The sequence below is a fragment of the Carassius auratus genome, chromosome 13, assembly GCF_003368295.1.
Source record: "Carassius auratus strain Wakin chromosome 13, ASM336829v1, whole genome shotgun sequence".
NCBI lineage: Eukaryota > Metazoa > Chordata > Actinopteri > Cypriniformes > Cyprinidae > Carassius > Carassius auratus.
Window position 1 is genome coordinate 21,602,665 of NC_039255.1, and position 27,010 is coordinate 21,629,674.

The following is a 27,010-nucleotide window of genomic DNA, read 5'->3' on the forward strand; positions in this document are numbered from 1 at the left end:
TTAGTTACGTTCATCAAACCTGTTCTAGTCAATTGAGAATACAATGACAAAGGTTGCATGCTTAAAGTTGAAGAATCATTAACGGTGGGGTTAAGGGAAATCTTTACATGTTATACTGGCTAATTAATGCAATTAAAATTTCACAAACAAGCCCGGTGTCCACGTGACGACCTGCAATCTGTGTTTACACTGTAATGAGTTACCACAACAGCAGCGCTCTGCCAGATTTACCGTTGAGCTCTCGGAGAGTGCCATAAACAAACAACCCAGCTCTGACCGGCTCAGCAGCTGCCATGTTGTGTTTCTAGTCGATTACCCCGACTGGCCATTTCTTCAGCATACAATAGACAAATACGTAACCCAAACTGCAGGCTTCTCTGCAACTTCATACTGGCTATGTGATCTCTATCTGTGTTTTTGTGCTTTAAAGTGTGTGTTGAGAGCGTATTTGACCCAGATATTCTCTGCAAGCTCCCATCTGACTTTCTTGTCCTGCCAGGCCTGTCGTGGATCTCTCGGTGGGCTGTCTGCACCATGACCTCCTCCCCCATTGAATGAAAAGGAAAAGGGAATGGGAGGGGAGGCAGAAGCCATGAAGCTTGATTACATCCACTTAAACTCTGTATCACAACAGGAAATCGATATAATTACACAATAGCAAAACATGTTTGGGAGTGGAGAGGTTGTTCTGGAGGAAGGTGACAGTTTTTTCCCAGTGAACAAAACGAGTGCAAATGCAAGCCATCCTTCAAACTGATCTGTTAAGCTTTGGGGCTGGATTTTATTAACTGTAACAAAGCAGCCTCACACACTAGCCTCCTCTAGGGATGTGAGATTGGAAAACCAAAGCTTAGACAACAACATGTGGATTCGGTCTGTTCAGAAATGTGCTTTAATATGCCTTTGTGCATTAGCTTAGTGAGTTAGGCTCAAGGGTTAACTTGGTAGTGGACTAGTTTTGATCCACATCATTTTTGAAGTTACTGCTGAGAATCATGACTACTTATCCTGGCATCCCACGATTATCAGTCAAAGCTTGTTGCAGAGAATTGAAGGGACTCATTGCTTTAGTTAGATCTGATCCAAAGCTTTCCTTCTAATTCATTCTGTTTCAGTTTATCTTCGCTTGGTGCTCCTGTTCATATTTTGGTGAGCTTCAAGTGACTAGGAATAGGAGGGCAAAATCAAAGGCAGAACCTGTACCAAAATTTAATTGTTTGAGTTACGTAGTGGGAACTTGCCTTAAGCAAATCAGTATTAGGCTGGGTTTTTCGCCCACTAGTACCACATGATATGATACATGTTGTGATACATTAGTCACAATTTCTCAGCATGCATCATGGTATAATAATTTGAGCGCAGTTGAAACTCTGCCAAACTTGCGAGAGTCCAAAATTAATCTACCGGATCGGTTTCAACATCTGCTGGATGGCTCTTAGCACAATATGCTGCCTCATTTTCACACTGCTTAATGTTGGTTTATCATCTTTTAAACCTGCACTTTTAACACTGGTTTGCAGTGTTTCACACTTTTTAATTTTGAAAGGAGATTAGCATCACTGAACCCATAGCAGGGTTAGCACTGCTTTTCTGGAGTTAACTACACCACCACATACACAACTCTATCTCCACCACTTTTAATCCTTTGTATCTAGCATGGGCAATTCAGCATGGATCCTCTGTGCTGGATCCACAGCATCCAACAGACGAGTTTGCCATGTACAGCAATGTGACACTGTCCCAAGACACCACAGAAGAAAAGGTCACTGTGTTTGGTTGAAAGTGTTTTGAAAGATAGAGATCTTCCACATTTCCTAATTGTCAGATCTATGTGGGTTAGCTGCTCTACCATCGTATGAGTCTTTTCAGAAGAGTGATTGTTCATGACGTCCATGTAGCCGAAGGTTAATTGTTCTGGAGGAAGGCAGTGTCAGTATTGTCCCTTGAGCTCTGCTGGACTCCACATGGATTTCACTACTATCATTCTAAGCTCTCCGTTATGCTGTATGTTATATGAGCATTCATAAGAATAAGTGCTGCAAGCAGCTCTCAGGGTTGAACCAAAGTTTGTGAGATAACGAGGGCAGCATGTGCCGCTGTGTCTGTGCTGAGTAATGGTGCTCCTGATGTAGATGACTCAGCTTCCCACGGTTTCATTATTCTGTAGCCACATCGTACCCCTAAGTGGATACAGTCCGTGTTCCTATGTTGCGCAGGTGCCTGTGGGTCAGGTTGAGACAGACTCCCACTGCAGAATCCGTAACGAAATGCTGCATTAAACCACACTGAAGAAATGTTCACCACTGTGAATCATTCATGATACCATTCTTAAGAAAAAATGGGATTTACGAATAGTTTGCATATTTGTTCTGCTTGTGTATCATGAATGAAGAATCGGTCACATTTCCAAATCATACCCTATCAAAATGTAATGGTCACCAAACCTTAATCTTCAACCTTTAAAAAATAAAGAGATTTTAAAGTGTTAGGCAACATACATTTAACGACTTTGTCAACCGTCACAAGGGAAGAACTAGACATCATACACTACATGACTGAGGATCATACACTACCAGACTATAAAGTCATTCCGATCGCAACCAACCCAATGCTGAAAGGTTAGCCTTGTTGCTAGGACACGCGTGACAAAAGAAAACCATATGCATTCTAAAATTATCTGAAAATATCAAACATGTTTGATGTTTTCCAGGTGGATTGAATCAAAATCTGAAGCTAAAAAATTGGTGTATGTGACCATCATACACTACACGATTTCTGTTAAATCTGTCAGCTTAAATTAAAGCAGACTAGCCTCAACTTCTCCAGACTGTAAATCGGCGGAAAATCATGTAGTGAATTCCCAGCTTTAGATTTCAATTAATGAACTTGATTCTGGCTTATATGCATATTTAATTAAATGCATCAAAAAAGAAAGACTTGTAAACAAATTGTCTGTTAATTGTCAGTTTGTCTCTCTCTAGGTTTTACTCAAAACAAGATGAACTTGAGATGAATTGCCATTTAGCAACACTTCAACAATATGACAAAATTATCTATTTTCCACATTCAAAGCCATTATTTTAATGGACACGTGTGACCTTGCATCATTTAAATTGTATATGTTAATGCTAGCTAGCTGTAAACAACTAAACTTGTCTTGTCATGTTTGGGTCACTTCCCACTTCATTCTTTCTTACGTCATCATCTCTTGTGTGCAGACATACTGCAATATAAAATAACAGAAAAAAAAAAAAAAAACGAAACATTTGTACTCTGTCATAGCACCCTTCTCCAGTGGATAGTTGGAAATTCAGGGCATGACTGTGTTATCCTGGTTCATTATTGGCATGCAGACTATTTTCACCTGCACATAAAATAATTGATTTGTCTGGTGATGCATTAAGTTGTTAAAGCCCCACGTTACCTGAACAGTGTACCATAACTGGAAAGCAAATTAGGTATTGTAATTACAAGTGAGGTTAAGTTGTTTATTCCCTTGGCTAGCAGGGGGTTAAGACACGATTGTGTGTGTTTTTCGTCAAATAAGTCCTGTGGGAAAATGGCTTGTTTGATGAGGGATATAGCCCTGTTCCAGCTATGTGCTGTAAAATTGGTACAGGCTTTCCTACTACCACTGATGGGATGAATAAACACTTTTCCTTTTGCATGCTTATTCTTTTTAATCTACCAGACCATTTTACCGTGAGTAATTTTGGCATGGCATATAGTATTTACCTTTTAAAGTATCTAATGGTCTGTAAAGAACTTTTCATAGCACATCCCTAATTTGAATGTCTTTGTCATGATGCAAGGTTAATTTCCCTGTCAAAGTGCGTGCTTAAGCTCCTGTAAATAGAAATAGAAATACTAACACATAAACATGCACACATTAGGACTACTCAACTAGTTTTTACATTAGTCAATGCTTTGGGGTTAGGGTTTGTGTAACTTCACTTGTGGTTTACATGTCATTCAGTGGCAGAACAATGGACTAATGTTGTTGACTACTAAAAATGCCGACTAGTTCACACAAAACAAAATTTGCAGTGCGTGATTCTTTGTGTGCAAGGGAAATAAGACAAAGAAAGCTCCAAGGAAAACCCTGACACACTCATTATTGGCCCTCTCAGGGGGGTTTAGCAGGCCGAACAGACTGCGTGAGGGTCACCCTGGCGTAAACATCACATCAAGTTTCCTTGGCAACTGATAAACCACCAGACTGTCACAACATACTTCAAACTGCATTCTGAAACTGAGGAAATCTAGAACATTTTAATAAAAAGAAAAGTTGAGTTCTAAGATGTGGGTCATCTGAGGAGCACAGTAGAACTTTACATGGTGGCTAAGGCACAGTGGCTAAACCAATGAGTCTGTTTCTTCCACAACTTTTTACTTTTTTTTTAGTAGAGCAGACAATGGTAGAGACCACCATTTTCTCAGATAGAAGTTTTAGGTTTTTTTATAGAACAGGAGAGAAAATGATCCAGTTTTAAAACTGCAGGCTACTATAACCCAGCAGTTTGGGTAGTTTGTGAAGAGGTACTTAATTTCTACTGACAGTGAATCTTAACCCAGCAGTGGGTTACACAAAACTAGCAAACACTGAAAATAACCCAACAGGCTTAACCCAGTGGCCTGGTAAAAAAGAAAAAGAAGAACCCGGACAGTTTTAAAGTGTAGTCAAATTATATGTAGTCTCACCTAGCCAGACCTTCAAATTGACGGCAGAAGAGGCCATATGACTGACAGTTGAAGCAACCAATCACATTTCAGTTTGTGCCGCATCATGTTTAGGTGTGTGGAAATGTCCCCACAATAACCAACCGTGTGTAAAACTCTTGGACGTACTTAAAAGATTCTATGCAACTTTAAATATTGAACATACTTTTAAAAATCCAGTGTTTAGTTGATCTTGATAAGCGCTCTTCACAGTTGTAAACACAGTTAGTTTCTACTAACATGAGGGTGTTTGGCATCACAACATTTTTGTTTCCAGATGAAATGTTAAAGAAAGCGACACGCAAGTGTCCTGAAAATCCTGTATAATACATCCAATCCGATGATGATTTTGAAACTCCCAAAGTGTTTGCCATATGCATCAGATGTTCGGCCAACAGTCCATGGGTGTGACGTCTAAGGCGGAGGTTACATGTTATCGAGGTATTCTGTAGTTCACAAGGGTTGCAATGGACCACTCTTCGCCAGTCTTCCATATCCTCAAAGTGTATCACGTTTCATGTGCTGCACTGACAAATGGATTTTCCTCGAAAGCTCTGCGATCTTGATTGGTAATTTTTTTCCTTCTAAAAGAAGGACAAAAGAAAAATGAAGGTCAGAGTAAAACGAAAACACAACAGACTTAATCTATGGCCGAGATCAGTTGTTCTTACAGAATCCCCCATTGCCTGAATCTCCGGTTCACCTGGGTATCCTCGAGGATTCCCTCTTATTACCCAGTACACAGTAGGGAGATAGACTTAAAAGGTAAGAGACTGTGTGGTTTGAAAGGATTTCCATTTTTCTTGCACCGACAACAGACACAAACACACAAAAGATTTGTTTCATTGGCAAATTGCTGCAGCGCGTGAGCCGGCGGCAACTCCACAAAGACATGTAAATCTAGACTGAAGGGTTCCACGCGCAGCTTGAAAGAAAGCATGAACATTCAGGGCAAGCTGCTTTCAGACGGGCAAGGAGTGTAGAGACTGCATTGACAGAGCATATGACCTCACACTTTTCCCAGTCACCATGGAGTTGCTGTGGAAACGGAGTGTTTTTTTTCTCGACGAAGTTCTAATTCAGCTTGCTGAAATGCACCCACTCTGACACACTTCCTTCATTTATGTGAAATATTACAGCCCTCTGGTTGGCACGAACACTTTACGTTAAGAGCATTGGCAGTCAGCCTTTCAGGTTTTAAACTCCGTTGTTGTCTAGGTGAACTCTAACATGCAGCTGTAGTGTCAGTCCCAGACTAATGTGGTCTTGTATTGACTCACTAAGCCCATATCAAATTTCTTTTCAGAGTGATTTGATTGTGTAACTTTGCATCTACACAGCACTGTGGTTCACTGAATCTTGCTCTATAAAAAGACCTGTAGTGTGCATTAAGTGCTCTTCAAAAAGACTTTGCGAAACATTCTACCATACAGATGTTTTTTTATATTTTGTAAATTTGCTCAAAATGAATGAATCCACTCCTAGGGAAAGAAAATGACATCTGTAATCAATAATACTTTTCAAGCATGTAAAGGAGTCGGGAGCTGCTAGGTAAAAACAGATGTTTTGTTGCAACTTAGAATACATGTTTGTTGAAGACAGTTGTTTCATAATGTTGATTGTATAACATTATGTCTGAGCTTAGTGCAGTGTGGGTAAGTCTTAAGTAAGAGTGTGGGATGGCTTCTCTGTGATGGCTAAGAGTGGTAAGTACTATCCAGTGACCAGTAATATAATCACAGCTCTCTGCAGCGAAGGACTAATTACGGACTCTAACGAAGGTGGTAGGTGTCATTAAAAGACCTCTCCTTGGCTGGAAACCACAACCAATCGACCACACTCGATTCACACTCCTAATGTTGTCCATGAGTATAGGTTGTTGCGTACACAAACGTACAAATTTAGGTTCAAGTAAATTCAGAATTTAAGATTTTGGCTCCTGCAATTTGGCTCCTGATTTGTTATGTGAAATGAATTGGCCGCACTCCACAGGGTTATCCAAATACGACAAGAAAAAAATAAATAAAATCAGCTGCTTTCCTTAATCATCTTTGATTGGACAGAAGCAGCTAACACCAGGATATGTTCTTGTGGGGGAACAACTTGAGCCTTGAGAAAGATCTGTTAATAGATGTGCATGTGCTCCTGATAATCACTGTGAGTTCCTTTCCATGTGACCTGTTTCATAAATGTGCAAAAGTTGGGGAGAGAGCAAGACTTCATGGCAACCTAAAAATCATTTTTTTTCTTGATTGTCCCAGCAAATGGGCATACTTAAAAAAATCTCACGAAAACGTAGATCAAGAAAAAGGCCAGGAGAGAGTGGACGCAAGAGAGTGAAAGGTGATTTGTTACAATGAGTGGAGCTGCGGAGGCGTACTTTTCAAGCACTATAAAGTCCCTTGTAATCGTTTGACATTGTAAGGACCTCTCAGGTTTACAGGGCTCTCGCTGGCTTTGTTTATCTTTTAGTGACAGTATAGCTCCACAGCATGTGCCTATTTCCCCCCTTCCAGAGAATTGTAATGCGAACAACAGCTGTAAATATGAATATCAATCTGGTTTTTATATCATTCTGCTACAATTATTAGAATGGGTAGAATGGGCATTTCTTTACTCTCTGTGTAGGGCTATTCTTTGCAGGTTTTCCATTATGAATGAAAATTCATGGGCAGTTTAATAGATTACCTTCCTCACTTTACTGAGTGGGTATTTTGGTTTCTTTACTATTGGCTGGGGCTATTGAACTCTGCATCTATATATCTTTATCACTCTTTCAGGATACTTTATTTATGCTGTTGTTGTTTTTCAGATATTGTAGTATATAGATTACCTTGGACTGTACATCTATGGATTGATAGTGCATCCATATTATTGGCTGGCTTCTGCATATTTTACGGCAATTGGGGTACACCAGTCCACCTGGAAATAAAGCTACTACAACTGCTCATTTGTATTTGACTTTTCAGGCATGTCTTATAGTGTGGAATAAAGTGTTTCTTATAAAACTCTTTTAAATGGCATATTAAAACAAACCAAGTGTGGTTTTGCATGCTGGTTGGAGAGACCGTTCTTGTTTAGAAGTAGGTGATTCTCAGTTTCTTGAGGTTTTGGCAGTCTGTCCCACATTGGACCTTATTGCACCAGATTACCCCTCAGTTGTCTGGGATAAAAGCACAGCCTATAGCCCCTTTCACACTGCACGTCGGACCCGCAATATTCCCGTAACATTGCCTGGTCGTCTTCTGTGTGAAAGCAACCATCTCGGAATTGATTACCGAATTGAACCTGGGTCGGGGACCTAGTAACATTGTGGTAAACGATCCGGAACGAGCGCTGGGTGAACAAAAGCCAGATCTAATTCGGTAGCGAAGTGATGACGCGCGACTCTTTTACCGGCTGTTTTGAAGGAAGATCAACATTCACGACGAAAACATATGTGCAAACTGTAATGAAGCAGAGATCAGTTAGTTCCTCACTTTCCGCGCTGACGCCGAGATCGTTCGCTTGCTTCAGTGAAAGTAAAACGTGCCAAGCGTTGTCGACTCGTACATTACACGTCACGCGCTGATGTCACGTGTCGTTACGGGATCTTCAAGGGTTGTGTGTGAAAGCACGCACATATAACGGGTCATCACTGGCAGTGTGAAAGTGCCAAATCTAGCGACCAGGGAACAATTACAGGAACACTTTACCCCTGTATTTGCCGGAATGGCAGTGTGAAAGGGGCTTATGCGAGTATGTTGTGCTGTCTTCTAAACTTGCTCCTGGAGGGCCACCATCCTGCAGAATTTAGTGTCTGTAATACAAATCAGTCAAGTTTTCTCAAAGACTTTGATTACCAGATTCAGATTGCGGTTGGACTTGAGCTCCAAGTTTTTTGTGCATCACAATGTGGACATTTTCTGGAAATTCTGTGTTTTCAGTTAACACACAATTTGTATAAAGATAAATATGCAGCTACACAACCATGTGACATTGATGCAAATTAAAAACAAGGCTATGGCTGTGTGTACTGAAGTGCTAAAATTAAATATGGCATCTACTCTGACAAAGGTTTGTTGGTTGCCTCAGTTACCCAGTATTGTCCTTGGCAGAATAGAGGAATTGAATGTCTATGTTACGCATGTCAGCTGCTGCACATTTTCATAGAGCCACAGCCTGCCGTATCTGATTACTTGCTCCTGTGTGTTTCTTTCATTTTCAAGTCAGTACGAGAGCTCATGTCTTCCCCTCAAGACTCCTGCCACAATATTTCTGCTCTTTGCTGAGCTGCCCTCCTCAAATCCTCCCTCACGTGTTAACACACTTTCATGGAATGCATTGTGAAAGAGCCTGATTCATGCCAGACAGCACCTCATCTCGATCCACTCGATGTAACCTATTTCCCTGCTCTCCTTAAACTCTCCTTTATGTCCCTTTGGGTCACTCAGTGAGTAGTAAGACCATGCTAAATGCTCATAAGCATGTGTGTTTGTGGCATCAAAAAGTCATGTTCTCTGTGGGTTATGGGATACAGAGTCTAAGCCCCTGTCCCTTATAGAGTCCATATTAGTTTTTGAGAAGGACTATCACAAGCACTTGCTGTGCACCCTTTGACAAACCCATGCTGCTGCTGGCTCCACAACAGACGACTTCTTGATCAGTGTGGTCTCAAAGGAGGACCAAATGGTTGGAAGAGTTAGTGGGAAGTGAGCGTCTGTTAGGGGTTTGCTTACTGGCCCTTGTGTCAGATTGTCCAGGATGATGGCTCAGGCCTGTTCTTTTAGACATTTCATCCATTTTGTCACGCACCAGGACTATGTCCAAACACTTACGGCATTGTCTCCCAACCCCTTTCCTGGAGGCACACCATCAGTACATATTTTTTTAACTCTTCCTAATTAAAACACACAAGATTTAACTAGTCAGGTCATTAGTAGGGAAATTCTGGCCCTTAAGATACACTTTCATGCAGAATATTGCTCCAAATCTGATCAAACTCACCTGCCTGTAGCTTTACAGTGATGCTAAACATCTTGATTCACTTATTCGGGTGTGTTTGATTAGGGTTGGAGCTAATGCTGTGTCCCAGGCAGGTTTTTGAGCCCGTTAGTCACGACTTCAAACCACGACTCACAATTTTTTTAGGGTTACATGCAAGACACGCCAAACTACCTGAAAGCAAGGAATTGTAGCTAGATTATTAATGTTATTGCAATGTTATATTGTCCTAAATTCTATTTCTACCGTGTACCACTTGCATAAACACCGCATCCGTAGGGGCTGCCATTGTTGTTTTGCGGGCTATGTGATGTCAGAGCTCGGAACTGGGAGTACATCGATCTAGTATGAGTTCACAGGTGGGAAGTCACGGGTTTAACTGTCGTTCTGGTGCACTTCACGGGTAGAAGGGTAGAAGGTTGGAAAACACTGGTTACGTGTTGCCTGGAACAAGGTATAAGCTCTGCAGGAAATTTATTTCAAGTGCCAGAGTTGGTCCGCAAACAGAGAAAGGTTAGGAAACACTGATTATTTGGGGAATTCACATTGGCTGTGATTAGAAGTGACAACTAGAAGTAATTCGAGCCATGTGAATTATAATTTCCTATGCAACAAATTTGACTCGTTGACCTCTAGTAATTTAAATGCCTTTTAATGTGAATTCCCCTTTAGAAACAAGCCACAAACAATTCAGGACATTTCCACACCAAAGTTTGCAGTTAGGTTATAGGGTTGTTCACATCACTTACACAGTATGTCCTAAAGTAATAGTGGTGCTTATCATAGAAACCACTGCCAATACAAGGAAGGGGTGAGATACAGGGCCTCTAATCATACCAACACAACGTACCTGTCCAATGAACCCCTCTTATTATTACATTTACACTCAAGCTGTGAATGCTGCTTTTATCCCTCATTTACACTGATACAGAAGGCAGCAGGCATTGATTTTTTTTTGTTTGTTTGTTTGTTTGTTTTTTTGCACTCCAGCAGCTTTCTACAGTAAGATCGCTTTGGATGTGAGAGTCTTTTTTCCACACACACACATACGCCATATGATGGACCATTTGGACCTGATATTTGAAGTATCTTTGCAGTAAAATTACTAATTACCTGTGTTTTGATCAATTGTGTCTATAATCAGATTAAACACCCGCAGAAAGAGACAGGACATCAGAAAAATCTAATCAAAAATGTTTTAATGGCAAGTTGAACTAAAGCCTGGTTCAATTCCTGGAGGGCCACAGCTCTGCCGAGTTTAGCTTCAACCAGCTCCAAATCACACATGCTTGGAAGTTTCTAGTAATCTGAAGACCTTGATTAGCTGGATCAAGTGTGTTTGATTAGGGTTGGAGCAAAACTGTGCAGAGCTGTGGCCCTCCAGAAATTGAGTTTGAGACCAATGATTTAAGCAATGCACATTCATTTCCGTTCCCACATTAAGGGTTAGAGATTTCACACTACCCATTAAGTGCAGTGCAGCAAAGCAGAAGTAGCATGCTCAACTTAGTATGGTCACAATTTAGTAGAAACTTATTCATCAATGTCTTTGCAATATGGACATAATGGAATGAACTTCTCACAGTATTGACAGATGTCTGTTGGGCTTGAAGTTTAACATGCAGTAACAAGAATACTTTTACTAAAAATGAACCTAAACCCTAGGTTCTCTAGATTTCTGTTCTTCAGTGCATGTCACATTCTACATGTCATCCAAATGACATTTCAGAACATTTTAAGTTTGTATTGAGTCATTCTTATTCACTAGTTTATAATAGGCATTTATAATTAATCTATGCCTGTTGTTACAAGAAATGCTCAATTTAGTAACACAGAAATGGGTTTATTTTCAGCTTTCAAATAATCCGCTCTACTACACTACACATTATCATTTGTACTGACCAAATCTTTAGGACAACATTAGTTAACTACTAATATAAATTTGATAATAGTAATAATAATTATGTAGATAACTATTTTAATTCCAGTGAAATACAATTGAAAGGTTTTGCTAAAATTTTAGATTTTTTTTTTTTAATGCTGTGGTTGACATTTTTGTGAAAATTGCCACATAGGACATAGTTAAGAGTTGAGAGGATGTCTCGGATACTGAGGCCTGTTCACACATTGCTATACTAAGTACAACTAATGCGAAGTGCAGCTCTTTCATGCCGGGATGTCTCCTGTGTCATGTGCTCTGGGCCTGTGAGCCTTACAGGGTGTTTAGTTTGCTTGCATGACTTTATTTACCTCTCAGTCCTGTTTCTGCCATGTGTCTGTATTTAGAACCGCTGTGCTCTGGTCTTGTGTATCACGGGGGGCCTCATTACCACTTGTTCGTGTCTGTATGTCAGGTCACGTGTTATGTCTGGTACTGATCTCTGAATGAGAGCAGAAACTCACCTCATAGAGAATTTGTTCTCTAAAACCATGACGAGAAAGTATTAGGACTAGTGGTCTGAATGTTTTTTTTTTATTTATTTGTTTGTTGGCCACCAGGAATTTATATATATATTATATATATTAACTACTGCCCAAAACATGACAAAATAAGTTTCGCTAGGTTCTTGTCAAATCATGAGTTTATTTCTAATAAATTAGCCTGCAAATCAGTAAGTAACAAGTTTTTATGCAATAGTTGCAACTTTGTTTTGTCACATTAAACTGTGACTTCCTTGTAGTTTAAGTTTCCTACAGTGATGAAAGAGCTCTATTCTGGACTGAAAGATCTTACATAACCATGAACGATCCAACTCCTGCCACCCCCCAACCCCTTCATGCCCAATGCTTTAAAATAGATACTGGATAAAAAAAGAAAAAAAAAATAGTTGTTTTAACCCCCCCTAATTGTTCTCCTACATTTTTTCAATCTGTCAGCCCTTGGTCACGGACACTATCTACGGAGCTCAAGAGATGAAATGTCCAGAAAGTGGCTGTTATTGTACTGATAAAAGAAAACCAGACAGTTGGATGGTTTGTATGGCAGGAGAGGCAAGATGACAGCACACTACAGGGCACAATTTAAAAGCCAGTGACCATGACGCTTGATGTTGAGCTTGCTGATATTTTAGCCCTTCGCAGTAAGATAACTTTATAACTTTGCATTTCTTGGATATCCCAAGCCAGTATCTAAGGATGTGAGCTGTGGTGATATTGTGTGAAAATATCTGTCTTAAAGGGGTCCTATGATGTTGATAAAAAGAACATTCGTTTGTGTATTTGCTGTAATGAAATTAGTTAATGCAGTTTAAGGTTAAAAAAAAACACATTATTTTCCACATAATGTACATTATTGTTTCTCCTCTATGCTCCACCTTTCTGAAACGCATTGTTTTTTTTTTACAAAGCACATCGGTCTGAAAAGTGAGGTGTGCTCTGATTGGCCAGCTATCCAGTGCGATGTGATTGGCCGAATGCCTTAAGCGTGTGATGGAAATGTTAAGCCCCTTAACATACTGTGCTGCGTGTCCCAGTTATAACTGCAGCAAGACAAAAACAATAAAGCCCATTACAAATTTGTTGCATTTGTTGCATAAGTAGGGACATAATTACTGATTATAATGACTTGTACTGCGTTTTTACACATTGCATAGCACCACGTAAACATAAAACCAGGTCTGCATTTTTGATCGGAAGAAATGAAAAACAACAAGAACTACTCTACACTATCGGTTCATTATTCAAGTCCTCGCTCCCCCCAGCTCTGCATATTTTGGCATGTCTCTCTGTTAACACACCTGATTCAGATAATCAGCTCGTTAGAAGTGAGCTCCATGCATGAACTGTGTTCCCATTGACATATTCCCGAGCAGGGGAAATTGGTTTACCTCACTTTGGAACATTCATTCATGGATTTGCGCTGCGAACAAAAGTGACATCATACAGTATTCCTCTGTAAATAAATAAAATTTTAATTCACGTCTCGCACACTTCAATGCACTTTGAATAGGACAAATACATTCGCTTCGAGCTGAAATCATGTTGGAATATCCTGTGAGGTCCACTTTGCAGACCAATAATGTTTGAATAGAAAAAACGTCTGAAGCCATAAGAGAAACATATAAAATGTGCAGAGCAGGGGCGCGAGGACTGGAATTGAGAACCGCTGCTCTACAGTGATCAAATCTCACTTTTAATCATCAGTGGCAAATCCTTTAAATGAGTAAAGGTACTTACAGACTGTGAGTCAGAACAGCCGGCACTGTAATCTGCTCTTCCAAGATCAGAAAACAGTCCTCCATAAAATGTGCTGCACACATCTGAATATTTAGTTTGAACTGTTCTGGAAAAGTGTTGTAAATACAACTTAACCACTGATTTCTATTTGTGTGCTATTTTGGAAGGCCAAACAAAGTTTTTTCGCTTTCACAACAAAACTGTGTCCCCATGACCTTTCGCTGGTAGCAAAGTTACGCCTTCTTTCTTTGTGTGAACATTTGGGCGGCGTTATGCAAATCCTCCCACATCGTGACACAGACATGTGGGGGCGTGTTTAAAAGAGGCGTTTTAGGGTGGCGTGTACGAGTCTTAACTTTTATAAAGAATCTTTCTTTGGGTTTGCAACTATACAGATCTTCATGATGTACCAAGAGCTTGTAACACTCCAAAGAGAAAGGAAAACTAGCAATCACATCATATGACCCCTTTTAACACTTGAAGAGGAAGAACTGCTGTCTAACAAGTTTAGTCTTTTTGTTATACGAAAGTGCAACATCTAAACCTCTAAAGACCGCTGTTCTTTTTAATTTTGTTGAATATCCACAAGGTACAATTAATAAATCACATCAAGCATGCACTGTCAACCTCAGGTCATCATAAACTATTGCTGCCTGTTAACTGGGTTTATTGAAGTCTCACAGCGGAGTACAACACTGGCTTTCCAGCAGACTTCTTCCTTCATCTGAATGCCTGACACAGTAGATTCACTATATATACATGCTCAATTACCTTTCATAGAAAATAAAACCGTTGAGTCATCAGTAGGACTTGCAGCTTTCATTTTTCAGAAATTCTTCTAATGCCCCTTTAATATCTGCAGTCTGACAGATAATCTTTGTTTTTGCCATAATTCACAGTTGTTGGTCAGCAGTATGTTGGAGGGTTAATTCAATATATGCGTATTACCAGCATATTGGCTGTTAAGTAGTCCGTTAACCCCCCCAGAAAACTCTGCATTCCTGGAAGTTACACAAAGCCAACCCATCAAGTTAGAGTTTATCAGACTGCAAGAGTCTTTTTTGTGTGCAGTATGCATCAGATGGCCAGTAAATGGACTCCAAGTGTGATTGGAGGAATTGGATAAAATAAGTGGATATCACTGAAATAATAGGTTTTGATGAGACTATTTGAAGGAAAGATATCCTCACCGCCTACACAGGGCAGGGCTATGCCTTCTCATGGATGAATGGCCGAGAGTTTCACTCACGCCTGAGACTGTCACTTTGACAGAATGATTTAGTTACTTGCATTGTCTGTCCTGTCACTGCTTCACGTTTAAACACTGGAGACACAACGTGAAATCTCATCTCTGGCTTTGCATATGCTGGCCTGTTATTACTTTCTTCTCCTTCCAGAGGTGATGGACATGACATCTTTTATCTATCACTCTTGGGAGATGAACAAATACACTGCAGAAGTCAAGAGTGAGATCTGCATGTTTGGTGCCTGTATTAACTTAAGATAAGAGCTTTGCAGACACTTAAGTCCTTGACCCCGCTCAACCTGTGCTAAACCTCACCTACGTATTCCATCACATCCACACACTGTTCCCCGCTGCTTTCTGCCTCTTTGATGCGACATACACACCTGCAGCTGTCTGCAGTAAGCTTTTGCATAATTAATTTGTAAAGTGTGTAACTGTCCATAATTGCATAGGGAACAATTGAAAGAAAATGAAAATGAAAAGAGGATGGTGAGTTTCAGTGCTGTTTTTGGTAGGGGTGTAACAGTACACATTTCAGATTGTATGATGGTTTTGGGGTGAATGTTTCAGTGCAGTCTTGTGATTTTTTTTTTTTTTGCATGCCATGAGTGGGGCTCCGTACAAGTCACATTTGTGGGCTGGTTATTCACTCCTTCTGGACCTGAAACTTGAACTTGGAACCTTCTGTTTACAAGTCAGACTCTCTAACCATTAGGCCACAACTATAGATGAGTGTTTCTGCATTGTTTCAAATCACCATGCCACTACCAACTTACTCAAAATACATACAACTTTGCTTTGCCATTCATGTGTTTGGAACTTGATATTATGATAATTCCACTTAGAGGGAACATTATTTTAATATCATTGTTTGTCCTTGAATGTCACATTTTCAGAGACTGATACTCTATTTGTCCTCCTTTCCCACAGGAGGCGCTGTCCATTTCCCTTGGAAGTCGCCAGACTGTCAGGAGAGCACACGGTCTGAGAACAGGAGCCAGGTCTGCTCTCTTCTGTCACTCCAGTGCTGCTAAAACAGCCCAGGTGGGTCCTGAACACAGTATGATTTATACACAGCCAGATTCACTCAGCAAATCTCTGCTTGAGAAGTGTCTAGAAGCCCTGTCCCAAATGCTGAACCAAAGCCCCCATAGTTCCTCTCAGACTCTACATTTGTGATGTAATATCACATACACTGTGAGGTGAATTTTCCGCAGAGATTGATGACATCTGTTACTTGCTCCAGCTGATTTACTTATTCCAGTCCAATAAGTAGCATTTAAAACCAAGGTTTTGTATTTTGTTGAAAAAGGTGTTTTTTTTTGTTTCAAATTGCTCTCTGTCCACACAAGCCTTTTTCAGAAGTTTCTCATCCACAACGAATTGTCAGAAAGAAGTGCAAAATTTGCCTTACTGTGCATGCATACAATTTCATAAGAGCTTGCTGAGATGATGCAGACAGGACATACGAAAAAAAAAAAAGAAAAGAAAAAAAGAGAAGAGAAATGCTCGGAGTTAATAATTGTATTTTTTTTTTTTTTTAAGCAATTGCGAGGCACCCGGGCACATAAACGGCTTGTAAAACACTCATTGCTAATGGAAAACAATTAAAAAAGGAGCTTCTGACTGCAAAAAAACATGTTCTGTCTGATTGGGGCCTAACTATTAATTTTTGGTCTGATTATATATATAATCCATCAGTGCACGTTAGTCGAAAGAAAAACAATGGTCTTCAATCAAAATATAAACCGCAAAATGTACTTTTTTTTTTTTTTTTCAAGCATATAGTCAACCTTTCAAAGTTATTCTCCATTTAAAAGCATGTGTAAATACTCAGGCGTTCAACACACAAGCACATTAAAACGTTTTACTGGACATCCTTGTTCAAGGTCTGTGCTATTCCTTTCCAAAAGTTATGAGTGATTTAAATAAAATAATAATAATTGAATCTCTAACCCCTTTACTCCAGCGGTTGTTAACGTGGGCGTCTTTTGTTGCGGTCTCCACTAGTTTGTTGTTGTTGTTCTGTCTCCTCTATTAATTAAGTTTTATCACCTTGTAGACAAACTGATTAATGCAAAAGCTGCATATACTGTGAGCGAGCGCGTGAGTGAAGTGACATGTGGCCAAGTATGGTGACCATACTCTGAATATGTGCTCTGCATTTAACCCATCCAAGTGTGCGCGCACACACACGCACACACACACCGTGAACACACACCCGGAGCAGTGGGCAGCCATTTCACTTTCCTCAGTGTAAGATATCACCAGACTCGTCTTTTCACAATCCTGCCAATTCCCAATCAACTCCATTTTAACATTTGTAAAATTGGGTGCCCGTTCACATCTCATGTTGACTTGAGCTGTAATTTTCATTTTAAGATAATCCCTAATAAATTATGATTCAGGAGCATTTCATTTTGCCGTATGTAATTTAGTTCTTGAAAAGCAATCCCAGCATAATCAAACTGATGTCTCTTATTGTAACGTTTTTTATCATGATAATTTCATCCTAGTTTCTACTCATTGTCAGGAGATCAATTCAGCTAAATCTGCCTGGAGAAACATTAGTATTGGCTTTTTCAGCAACACTAGTTTTGTTTGCAAAGCAGTGAGGCGTATGCATGATATTCAAACATCCCTGTAAGGTAAACTGTTCGCATATTTTAAATAGGGATGTGCATCTTCTTCCTGCCAGTGCCTATGACATGAAAAATGTATGATCGGATCATTTGTCGTGTGAGTGCTTGCTGGCCTTCTTGATGGTGCATTAGTATGATTCTGTGTGAGTGCGTATGGTTTTTTTTGATTACTGAGATGGAAAAGAACAATAAAATTGGTATGACCTTTCGAGAAGTCCAGTTTTCAAAGTGTTGAGTGTGTAATGGAGGCGTTCTCTTTCCTACCCAAGGGATTTGATGAAGGAATAGATTATAGTGCATTATCAACCTTTAGGATAGTAGAGAGAGAGAGAACTCTCTTACCTTTCACCTTTTTCACACAGACTGTGTCTTTAGTGCTGCTGCATGTATGCTTTTATAAAAAGGAAAGATCATATATGTATGAACAAAATAGAAAAAATGGAATCATCTGTTGCTCATTGGGTATCGCTGTAGCTTCTGTTGCTTTAAGACAAAAACTGAATGACAAAGAGACCCTCTATAGCGGATCACGTCTGGACACAATGTAAGCGATTGAGATTTTATTTTAGTGATTGAGGTTTGATTAGATGGTAAAAGAGATGTAACGTTAAGCTATATCGTGATTGGTTATTATTAAGTTTCCCTGCCCACATGGCCTACTTTAGTAGAAAGGTTAAAACCAATCGCATGGTTTCAGATTAAACAATGGTGTGAGATTGGGGCAGGAATCCACACTCTTAAAAGTATTGATTTTAACAAAGGGGGAGTTTGTAGAAATGTGATAGAGGGACCATTCTGGGTCCACCTTTCTCTTAAAGTAACTTATTTTTTTTTGTTTTCTTAGTTTAAGGAATAGGTTAGTGATCTGAAGAATATCTTTTTCTATTATATTGAACCTTTTATGCAAGAAAAGGATACATGGATTTTAAAGGCTCTTTATTTCTAAGAGTGTAATGGCACAATAGCAGATTGAGGAAACCTCTTTGACAACAGTCATTATTTTTGCGTATTGTTTTGCTTAGAAATTGCACACTGCACACAACTAGCGTTAACTTGCTCCATATGTTTTTCTTTAAACTGTTGGTCTGACAATAGTCAACCTGAAAGAATAAACTACCAGTCTAAGTACTTCCACAGAAGCGCTTTAGTGCCCCTTGCTCCAACACTGAGTATGCGACAATTTCGCTCTCGGATGTTTTAGGACAGCGATGCGTGAAATAGAGTTTGCATGTCTAGAGGGTCTGCATTTATACTTTAGTAGATGATAGACTCGGGGGACAGCTGTCGTAGATTTAAGTGCCCGCTCTGTAATATCATGCTAAAAAACTTTAATGAGCTTGTACAAATGTATAAACTTGGTTGTTCCACAGCGTATTTGCATATTAAGCGATATTAAAAGATTAGGCAATATTTTGACAAACCTCAGCTACACTGTGTAACCTAATTAATAAATCTCTTCAAGGCGGCATGTCTCGCTCAATGTCTCTCTCTCTCTCTCTCTCTGCATTGCTGTATTGAGGGTCAGGCGTTGCATCGATTGCTCTGAACTGCAGCTCTCTTCCTGTGCTGACAGGGAGAGAGAGCTGTGCTCAGCATTATTATCATATAGACACACACACACACACACACACATGCATGCACACAGAGATCGGGAATTATCCCTAACAAACAGCATGTCACTTTGAGAGAGATGGCGGACTGGTTAAACGACACAGCAGGAAAGATGGAGCAATAACTGGTGGGCTGCATTAGGAGGCCAACCTTCATGGCACGGATCATTCAGAGCCTTAGCAACTGTTTCTGTCTGCCATTTTCTTGCTCTTACTTTTATCTAATGAGTATTAATGAAAGCTCTGTGCGTTTGTATTGTTTTAACCAAAGTTACAGAAATTATGCACAAAAATGCTTGGTTAAAAACCACCTAATTTGGGTACTTGTGCCAACCCAGTAATGGGTCAAAAAGGACCAAACCTAGCAGGTAGCCTATGGGTGAAATGTTTGAACATGGTATGCATGTTCATTTATAAAATGAACCCAAAATGGTTTGCAAATTAAAATAACTAACACATGCAGAACAACAACAGTGTAAAGAAAAACAAAAAAACAAAAACCGTTTGCTGCAGTTGCGTGGCAACTGTTCACTGTATTTCAGCATTTTATACAAGGTTCAGAGTTCATATAGTGATCTAGAATTTGTAAGTATTGGGCCTTCATTTTATATCATAACTTTCTTTTGTTTTACATTTTCAAAGCATTTTCTTTGTGTTTGTGTGATTTAGTACACAACTTTTTTAGACACTGGTATATGGAATCTAGCGTACTAATATCTAATATAATACATGTTTAACATAATTTAAAATTTTGACCTATTTATGTAATCACAATAATTATTAACAAAATAAATGGTTATTATTATAATTATTATTAATAATATTACCATAGTAATAATTTATTGTTGTAGTAATTATTCTTTTTTTTTTTTTGCGAAAAGGCAGAAATAAAGCAATAATTAAAAGCTGATTCTTCAGAATGGCTATTTGACACCAAAACAGAAGATAATCTGTTGAAATAATTCCAGTCAAAAAATAAATAAATAAATAAGTCCTTCCTAAGAGTTTTTTAAATCTAGACAACAAGTTTAGCTCCATTTGGACTTTTGATTGAACTGCTGTCCATTAATTTCGCTCTGATTCAAGGCATTCACACGTTCCAGCTGCTTTTTGCACTTTTGTGTCTTGGGGAGCAATAGTCTCTGCCTCAGACTGATGCATATGGCACACAAAATTGGAAATGCCTCAGGAAGTCGTCATCTGATTGTTTGAATTATACAGGATTTCTGGGAGATGTATGCTGCATTCTTTAGCATTGGGAAACAATGATGGCGTGACGCCAAACCCCCTCACGAACGAAGAAGCCGCCATGTTTATGACTGTGAAAATTAGCATATATCTGGATCAACTAAACGATGGATTTTCAAAAGTATGTCGAATATGTGAAGTTTGTAGCATAGGCTCCTTAAAATACATTCAAGAGTTTTACACACCGGTCCGTTATTGTGGGGACATTTCCACGACTATAAACATTACATGGCACATGGTTTACCTGTCTGTCATTTGGCCTCTTGGATGGGCCTTTGCATTCAAAGTGGCTAGGGTTCCCAGACCTTCTGCTGTCACTCTGAAAGTCTGGCCATGAGAGACTAGGGGAGCAATATCAGAAATATGCAGCCACACACACATGGAGCTAAGAGAGGCCACTGCTCTCTTTCAGTCCATTCTGCAATGTCCTGGTGGTCTTCCATCGCAGAAGCTTGTTTTCCACAATCTAATGTAATCATTCTTATTCATGCAGGCAGACACTCTGTCACTCTGCCTAGAGAATAGCAATCTTTGCTCGGACTGAGTTCGGCTCACAGTCACTCTTCATGAGTGTATGCCATGAGTCCAGAGAGTCATCCTATCAAAAACATCTTTTAATAAAATCCTCAATGTGCCATCTCTTATAGACTCGCTCGCAGTGTCACGGAGTCGTTTGCTATCATCTATGTCCTCCAGATTCAGATGGTACTAATCTATAATCAGACCAATTCATATTTTACAAAGACATTTGTCTTGATTTTAACCCCAGACTCGTTCCAAACAACTTTCAGGATCAAATGATCTGATGTAATTTTGGTGTCCTTTAAGTCATCTAATCCTGTTCGGATCAGAATTGTGGTATATTGCTTTTTCACAATGCTTCTCATTTATTCTGACCTTCAGCAAACTGTGCTCCTTAGTTATGGATTCAGACCCTTAGCCAACTTTGTGGGTAAAATAACAATCTGAGTCGGTTGTTTAACATACTGTTGACATCCCATTCTTTGTTTCTTATTTTATAACCCTGACCATTTAGAAAGATTTCTAAGACTTTCTAAGGCTAAAAAGGCAATCAGGTAAGAAATGGAAAAGAACTGAAATAAAAGCTTTGGTTGAAACTGAAAATTCTGCATTCACTGGGCTAAATTTCATAATGCTAATTTTAAATGAGATTTTCTATGAATTAATAATTCCATATATTTTACTATTTTTATTTTTATTTTAATATATATTCTTTCATTTTCTGTAACTTTATGATAAAACAAACTCTTCGTGTTATGTCAGCTGTCACTTGGCGTTCTATGGAGCCCAGAAGTTTAACCTGCTGCACTTTAGGGTGAACTTCCATTTTAGAAACACTGAAACACATATGGTGGAAGAGACTTTTTTTACCCTCTCAGCACTACCAGCTAACCTCTCTTGTCTTAAAGAACAGCTTTCTGTAGAACTGAGAAAATCAAGTTACTACAGCAGAGCGAAATGAGAACGCAGACAATCCAATTCCTTGTGGTATTTTCTGCATCTGCTTCAATTAGATTAGTCTGAGACATGTCACATGGAGAGCGGGTTGTTAAAGGTGCCCTGGATTCCTCTGAGACAGTTTGCTTAAATAACGTGTGATACGCTAGAGGAGGAGGTTTGGAGTGTGGGAGTGTGTGAAGAGAAGCGTCACATCGTCTGTCGCTGTATTATTCTGTACAGTAGGATCGGGCATCAAGAGCTTGTTCCAAGTGATTTTATGGCATTTCAGTTCTGTCAGTGTTTTCTTGAACATATGTGTTATTGGTTTTGCATGCTGGAACACTGCTAGCAGTCTTAAAGTCAGGGGATTTAGATTATTATTATTTTTTATTTATTTATTTTGGTGAATGATGCACAACCAGTGTAGTACAATTCCAGAGCAAAGGACACTCATGAATCTGTTCTTTTTAATAAATTGGTCAATGCCTCAAGGAAATCAATCTCCTACTCCTGGTCCACAGCTCACTCACTGACTGGATTAGTTGGTGCAATTACTAATTGTTACATCTGACTCCCTGAATTACAGCTTATTGCTTTTGGCCATATCCATATAACTTGATAGGAATCAAAAACTGCTAGCCTGTTAAAGAACAAAAAAATAACTTTATAATAAAAAAATAAAGGTTCTTTATCGTCATTTATGGTTCTGTGAAGAACCTTTAGCATTATTTCCAATGCACAAAAGGTTCTTCATAGTGGAACAAAGTTATTTAGATTGTTAATTTCAAACTAAGAAAAAGCTTCACTGAAAGGTTTGTTGGCAAAACCAAAATGATTCTTCTATGGCATCACTGCAGAAACGCACTTTGGGAAACTTAATTTTTAAAGAGTGTTTCTTAATGCATTTTATTGATTGTATTGTGAACGATTCATCCATGCATGTTTTTTTCAACTGTTTTGATGGTCCATTTTCCTTAAATATGCATCACAATGCAGGAGAAATATCTGTTGCTGCGTTTCATCATGTCTTTATATCAGTATAATTACAGTCTATTTTGTGGAAATAAAATAACATTTCAACATTTTTTACACATTATTATTGTAATATATTTATAAATGGGTAGAGTTGTAAATTGAACTTGGATCAAATAAATAGTTACGATTTCCTTATTGTATATCCAAATAATGGAAAAATTCAGCATAGCAATTTTTTTTAGTGTGTTCTCAATAGACATTACAAATTACAAACCTTCATTGCACACTGTTGCCAAGAAGAACACCTGATTATTGACTTATTTTTTAATGCAGATTGCCTCTTTGTTGTGTATAATGTACTATAATAAGATATTGTCTCAGTACAGTTGCTGAAATCAGAATATGATTATAGTGCCGTTCCTCAGGGATCAGCCCATGATGCAACGTAACGGCAACAACGTAAGCTGAAGTGTCAATCCCAGACAGTGTGTGGTTGTGCGTGTAGGGTTTTATTACGTTTTGTGTGTTGAGCGTGTATCCCAGCTGCCAGACCTCCCTGAGCCTAGAGCCAGGATCCCCTTTAACAAGTCTGGCGCTTGTTTCTGATTGCCTGCAGTCTTTCTTTGCTTGGGCTAATGGGGTACAATTCACAAACCAATCATTCTGTGATTGGTGTTTGTTTAATGATTTGGTACAGACTCGTATATTATTCCATTGTAACACAATGTTCTAACCTGGAGTGATGTTAGAAAACTTCAGATGCCTTCAGACTTTTATTTGAAGATGTACATGTGACAGTTTCATGTACAGTACTGTACAAAAGTCTTAGGCCACTACTATTTTCACCAACAAAAAATGGTTTTAAGTCAGTTATTTCTATCTTTTACTGTAGAGTGTTGGTAGTAAATATCAGTTTAGATTTTTGAACATTATTTTTGCCATTAATTGTAATAATCTAGTGAGATTTTTGTTTGCACGAGGAGTCTGACAACAGCCGGTGCTCCACACAGAGATTTGATCTGATCATCATCCAGTCTGTCTGGAATAACGTGAAGAAACAGAACAAACTGAGACAAACTAAATCCAGAAGAAATGTGGCAATGTCTCCAAGACACTTCAAGAAACCTGCAAAGCTGCAGTACAGTGAGAATGCTGTCAAAAATAATGCCATTAATAGATTTTATTAATTAACTTCTATTAACTTAATTAAAAAAGGTGCACTTGTGCATTGTTTTTAAGGTAGCTTCTTGAAGTATTTAGGAGACATTGCCACATTTCTTCTGGATTTAGTTTGTCTCAGTTTGTTCTGTTTCTTGTAACTTTGCAGATCTTTTCTTATGCTCAAACAGCAACATTACAGATTAACTAAAGTTGGAAAAGTGAAAGCATAGTAGGACCCCTTTAATGTCCGAATTGAGCCTTTCTCTTCCAAATCTTTATCTGATCTACTGGGAAGTGTGTGTGCTGGAGAGGATTGGCATCATTAATAGATCTTGGCTGCAACTGTGAATTGAAGAGATCAGATTTGATTTTAATGTCACCACATTTTAGCAATGTTACATTTTTTAGTAATTTTTCTTTTAGATAGATAACTATGAATCCTGTCAATGCAGAGTAAATCCATTTGCACCCATTCAGCCGTACACAATCTCTGCAGTGAAGCTGAAGGGCTGGACTGATATTGATTCAGTCTCTTGTCTCTTAGGAAAATGAATGGGTCATGACTTTCTAATCTTTAATCCTAGTTTCATTGAGCTTGCAAAAAACAATATTTGTCATAAATACCTATCACTGATTGCTCTTAGACAATTGTTTCTGTAAGCCCATTTGACCGTGTATGTTCGCTGATTCGCTTCAGTGAATCATTTGTTTTTAATTGTTTCCATCTCTCCAAGGAGTTTGTTTAGTTTCTATGTGAATGTTAATTGGAAAACTCTAAAGATATCTATAAGTACTGTATTTGCAATTGTTGTGACAAGGGTGAATAATTGCCCTTAAGGCTTTTAGGATTCAATATTCAAAAAATAAATTACCAGCTTTCACAAACACAATGTCTTCTATGGTTTAAGTGATGCAGCAGCAGCTTGTGAAATCTAATTTGTTTTTAATTAAAGAGATGGTTCACCCAAAAATCATTTTCTCACCCTCGTGTGGTTCCACATCTGTACAGCTCTGCAGAGGAAAAAAGAAGCTAGTTTAGGTAATTTACCAGGTGTCCATTGTAGTGAACATCAGCAAGATCACAGTCACTGATCACAGTCCTTCATTCTATAGATCTAAGAGTGAATGACCACTGACTACCTCAGACTGACCCAACTAGCTAAAGCCACAAGGGAAGCTCACATCTTCACATGCATTCACACAAAATGGACACAATACGGATTAAACCTTCTTCATATCCATTTACAGAGTTTTATATACTTATTGATTGCTGCTTATGACAAAACAATAGCTGTATTTCCATCCAAAGCTGCAAATTGAACTTATGCACAAACTTTGAGTATCGCACAAAACATTTGCGAACAAGAACCATTTTAATCCAACGAGTCAAAGAGAGCTAAATGCTTTTGGAGATGGATGCTGCTGTTTGAGAACGCAATCGTTTAACAGATCCGGGAGGCAATTATACAGAAATACTTTGACAGACTTTGCTCGGACATATCTGAATGACCATATAACAACATTTCAGATGTTGTGGAACAAGGTCAGTCCGCTGATTAGTCAGGATTTACTGTCCCATAGCGCAATCACATGTTTTTTTGATGCACTTGGAGGGATTTTTTTGCAAAATGCATTTCCATCTCCCATTATTCGAATGAACCCTTCTTCGCATAAGTCAAAAACCACCTCAAGCGAGCTTAAAAACTTTTTTGTGAATTAATGCATTTTTATTTGAAATTCAGCATTTCCATCACCTGATTCTGATGCAATACTTCAAAATGTCCATTAAAACGGTGATGGAAACCCAGCTAATGTATGCAACCTTACCTATTAAAGTATGTAGTGTAGGCCTATATATGAATGCATGGGTCAATGTTCATCATCACCCATTGATGTGCCGTCTTCATTTTTTCTGCACAATTTGTAGGCTAATCTGAAATTGGTTTGGAAAGTTAATTTTGCATTGGAAAATCCTTAAAGACATTGTTCTAAACGTGAACTGCTATGCAAATAGACCTCGTAATCAGATCCTCTGGGTGAAATTCCTGGCTGGTGCCCCATAAAATAGTGTGACCAAAACTAAATATTAATATTTAATCCCAAAACCTTTAAACTTGTGTTGCTACTTAAATCTAAAAGCACTACATTCAGTGGTGCCCTGTGTGAGGCTATCTTACATTTAAGATCACTGCAATATACAGTGCAAGTCAAAAAGTCACCAAAATGGTTTGTTTACCAACATTTGTGTGTTCTTGAATGTTACATTTTTGTCAGCATTTTCCAAGACACTTGTTGGAAATGCAATTGGCAATGATGGCAGACAAGGTGAGAGCTACTCAGTTTCTGATTCTAGCCACTGAGGTATTTTGCATCAGCGTTAATGTGGCATTTAAGTCTCTTCTGCCTTTGATTATGTGTGTAAAGTGAAGTGCATGTGTGCTTTTATTTAGTCTAAGCCATCCTCAGACACCATTACCCCAGTGACATGAACTTTAAGTGACTGCAGACTCTTGCCGTCAGTGCAGCTGCAGGAATGAAGTATGAGACTGCTGGAAAACCCTTTACTGCTCATTATAAGTCATGTCCAAATCTTTGTTTCATTTTTATTAATGACGGCTTGATAAGTCTAATGGCTGGGTGATATATTGTATTTTCATGATATATTCACCCTGATTTTGCTCTTGATATAAAATAAAGAAACATTATGAACAGTGTTGGGGGTAACGTTTTACAAGTAATGCGAGTTACGTAATCAGATTACTTATTTCAAGTAACTAGTAAAGTAACGC

The 27,010-nt window shown here is 38.8% G+C and overlaps 1 protein-coding gene across 1 annotated transcript in view; it reads left to right on the forward strand.

Moving 5' to 3' along the window:
• LOC113113021 (calcium uniporter protein, mitochondrial-like) overlaps window positions 1-27,010 on the forward strand; it is a 61,763-nt gene that overhangs the window by 10,889 nt on the left and 23,864 nt on the right. Inside the window, exon 2 of the mRNA XM_026279123.1 lies at window positions 16,055-16,168. Within this exon, the coding sequence (XP_026134908.1) occupies window positions 16,055-16,168 (114 nt within the window). The remainder of the gene's footprint in view (window positions 1-16,054; window positions 16,169-27,010) is intronic.